The 4,076-nt window shown below is 36.5% G+C and overlaps 1 protein-coding gene across 1 annotated transcript in view; it reads right to left on the reverse strand.

Annotated features, from left to right (window-relative positions):
• Positions 1-1,206: 1,206 nt before the first annotated feature.
• Positions 1,207-4,076, reverse strand: part of FABP7 (fatty acid binding protein 7) — a 4,269-nt gene continuing 1,399 nt past the window's right edge. The window contains exons 3-4 of the mRNA XM_018565778.1: positions 3,299-3,400; positions 1,207-1,459 (exon numbers count right to left, since the gene is read on the reverse strand). Coding sequence (XP_018421280.1) covers positions 1,409-1,459; positions 3,299-3,400 — 153 coding nt within the window. The 3' untranslated portion in view covers positions 1,207-1,408. The remainder of the gene's footprint in view (positions 1,460-3,298; positions 3,401-4,076) is intronic.

Consider the following 4,076-nt stretch of genomic DNA (forward strand, 5'->3'; position numbering starts at 1 on the left):
TGGATAGACCTGGGAAGAGTAAATACTTCTGACATGTATTTATTGCTGCTGGTGACTATGTGGTGAAAAATTCACCTCACTTACTGTTGCTTTGACAGCATGTGGCATCAGGACAGAAAATGAGGGGAGAGGTTGTCACCAGGACAGGATGACACAGACAGCAATAAAAACCTTACATAGGTTCTAACCCTTCCCTGTTTTGCTAAAGAGATATTGCATTTTGTCCCCAAAGAAGGCAATTCTGGGATTACCATTATTAATGTGGAGGGTTTTTAGTTCCATTTGACTTATTCCCTTTTCCCTGGCAGCTCATTTTGATGTGCATGATTTTGCGATGGATCTGTTACCAGGATGTTACACAAAGTAAGAAATTGCTCCAAATTGTATTAGTGCTACCACCATGCACTTCCAATAATCTGTAATTAGGGACTCAGCTAGGGGCTGAAGCCACACTGCACACCTACACTACAAAATTACTAAACTATTTGTTGAGGTCTGCCTTTTTGTGGTCAGGAGTAGATGATACGAACATAACTGGATGTAGTTGCATGAAAAGGGCACCAAATACTGTCCACGAGAATGAAATAGTGGCAACACCCTGAGAAACCAGGATTCTATTCATCACCCTTGCTCACTTCCATTGATACTTACCTTCACTGTGTTTCCCTCTCTAGTCACTCTATGGAGCCCTTGGGAATACACAATACTTATGGGGATGGAGAAACATGAAGTACTGTCATGTAGGGATGTGGTCATTAGTCCTGTGTAAGCTCCAACACATTGATATGGAGCTTACATAGGGTGCACACATGACTCCTCCTCATACAATGCAGGAGTACTACCTGATTATGTCAAGGAACATCACACAGCCTGGTGCATCAGGAAGAATAGGAGAGCACTGGAGACAACTGGAGCAGGGGTTAAGGTAAATAATGCCTCTTCATCTCCCCCTAGACTTAACAAGCATGTATCCCTTACTGTGCGTGCAGCCCCAGTGCAAGGGTTTGTTTTTTCATCCTGGAGTAGGGCTTTAATTGAGGGCTCCAGTAAGTGAGCAGGTTTAGGGCAGCGCTCGGGAAACACAAATACAAATTTAAGATGCCAACTCTGCAATCCCAACCCAATCCATTTAATCCACCAAAACTAAGCACAGCATGACAAATAAAGAAAATAAACTGATTTAAAAAAACAGCCAGCACAATACATAAAAATATAGTTTTTTTATATTTTTAATAAAAAGTGGTTACAGTTTCATCTTCAGTGAAAATACAAAGTTGTCAATTTGGTAGTGTACACAGATCAGAAATGGAATGGTTTTGGGTATAAAAATGGTTGTTAAGATGCGGCATGTTCACTTCATTCAAGAGAAATAACACTTCTGTAGATGAAAAGCAGAACACAATTTTGTCTATGCCTTCTCGTACTGACGAACAGAAACGATATCACCAAATGTAAGAGTCTGCAGAAAGAATTAAAAAAAAAGCTCCATTTATATCTGTTTTATATGTAAAATATGTTATGCTGAATATTATCCACAGTATATATAAAATATCCTTCTGGATTGCATGCTTCTATTTGCTTTAGTGCAAGGTTACTTCTCATATTATAGTTGCTTATTTTAATTAGAGATCAGATACATAGGAGAAATAATAAGCAGGGGAGGAAAGAAGATTAACCCCTTGTGAGCAACTGCCTTACATTAAACATATTAACATAAATGTATCCCAAAGGAGGAAACTGTTAACAGTGGTTCACAACTGTTCATTTTATGCTACTAAAATCAGGGCCTTTAGAATAAACAGAATGAATGGCAAATGGGGTCAAAAGTAACCAACAACAGGGCACTACCCAAAACTTCTAGGGTTATTATTACCCTATAATAATCTGTACAGTTCTGTGATTACTTCATGTTCTGCATCAGGCAAAGTTTTTTTGTTTTATTTTAATCTAATCATTGGTATTTTACAAACACGTGATGGTGGTAATGTAAAGACCAGATCAATATTTTTTACAACACAGATGGCTTTGACATAATTACTGAGCTAGTGATTAGCTAATTTGGGTCTAAGTAAGGATATTCATCCTAAAGCCTGAGACTCACCAGACCATCTCTAATTTAAATGTCTATATGCTTCCAATCAACTTCATAAAGAACTGAACGCTAATCTTTTAAAGGGATAGATTTAAATTATTGGCCTAATCAGATTCTTGGGAAAATGCTGTTCTAAGGTTTTCCATAGGATCCCAGACGTCTTGAAAATTAGTGATGAGCAATCCACTGGATTGGCATTGGACCTAAAGCGCTGCGCAAACTGTTGGCGCTATATAAATCCTGTATAATAATAATAATAATTAATTAAGCACTTCTCTATACATCTTTACTCAACACTATGTTAAAAATACTTATTATAACAACAAACAAGCAGTCACAACATATGTTTCTCCTTTTTTATAAAATGTATCCAAAACAGGTACAGAGACATTCACAGGTCTTACAGGGGAGATACATTGGCAATAAAATGCTGTTGCTCTGACTTGTCCTCCTACAAAATCAGTGAGTGGCTATATACTTACTTTGGAGTTGTTCCACACCCACAATTAAGATGAATTATATTTCTACCCCTTAGAAGTGGTCACCTCTGGGAGGCTCCCTACATCGAGATGCCAATAGCAATGCCCATCCAGTGCTTCCAAAGAAATTTTATGTCTCCAAATTACTCTTTAATAGATTGACAAAAGATGACTCACCAAAGGCAAAAGGAAAAAGGATTTCCCACTTTGAAAGTTCTTCGAGAGATCTTTCAGGACCAAAGAGAACAACGTAAGATATGCAGCCTGTTCTTATATAGTTAGGTTGAAAAAATAAAAGTCCATTCAGTCCAACCTTGTATGTTCTTGCATCCTGATATTGTTTTATAATTATTATTTTTAAATTAAAAATTATAAAACACTATTGGCATGAAAGGGCTGATCATCCAGACTACTCCAGGAACCTTCCAAAATGTTTATGCAAACATTATGTAAGTCAGGAGTGCTTCCCTACCTGCTAAAGCAGGATGCTTGAGGAGGCTCAACAACCTATTAGGAGGCTTGGAGATGGTCCCATGGCATAGGGGGAGAGGCATGCTTATTCTCTGTGTTTCAGAAAGCCTCTATTTGCATACTTACAATGGGTAAGCTTGTATGACACATTGGAGGTTAGTGGATGTCCAGATCTTTTAAATTTTCTTTACCTTTAGGCCATTCTCAGATGCCAGACATTACAAACTTCTGCGCTTCTACGCTTTTATATACTCACCATAACCATTTTGCCATCCTTTATTTCTCTTACAAATTTTGTTTCTTTACCATCCCACTTCTGTACATGGACTACTTTATCTCCTTCCAAGGTTACAGTAGACTGTTAAGAACAGATATAAAGTTACCAAAATGTAGAAACAAACTAAAGTTTAGGTCATAATACAAATCAGCTTTTTAAATGATTATTGCAGTGGGCTGTAATTAAGAGTCAATTGGGCTGGTTTAGTAAAGGAATAAAGACTCTTCAAGTAGCAACATTTATGTTCACTTAGCCTAATAAATACGGTGGAGCTGTGCTAACTTCAACAATCCAATCGCATATAAAACAAAAAAATGTGTTTCTGTAATTACCCTATGATTGCGTATTCATAGTGAACAACGCTTCACTTAATTTACTAAGCCTAGTGAACATATACTTCATGGACTGTCTCAACTCCTTTGGTAAATCAACTGTATTTAAAAATATTAGCTTTCAGTAACCTTTTATAGTCTCCAGAAAATAATTTATATTATTAAATGAAAATAGAGCATATTATACTATTATTATGAAATATATGGATATACACAGAACAACAACCTGCAAACAGTTTTTCATACAGCATAATTTCTCATTCAAGTTTGGCAAATAAACTAGATAATCTGTACCTACTACCACTGATTAGATCATTGGCATGGTCAAATTCAATTATTAGTAACTAAAAAATCAAAACCAAAGAGCAGAGTAAAGCTGTTCTTTGGTTTTGTTTTTTTCATTAGTAACAATTGAAGCTGTCTCG

The sequence above is a fragment of the Nanorana parkeri genome, unplaced genomic scaffold (genome assembly GCF_000935625.1).
Source record: "Nanorana parkeri isolate BGI_ZX_2015 unplaced genomic scaffold, ASM93562v1 scaffold886, whole genome shotgun sequence".
Taxonomy (NCBI): Eukaryota; Metazoa; Chordata; class Amphibia; order Anura; family Dicroglossidae; genus Nanorana; species Nanorana parkeri.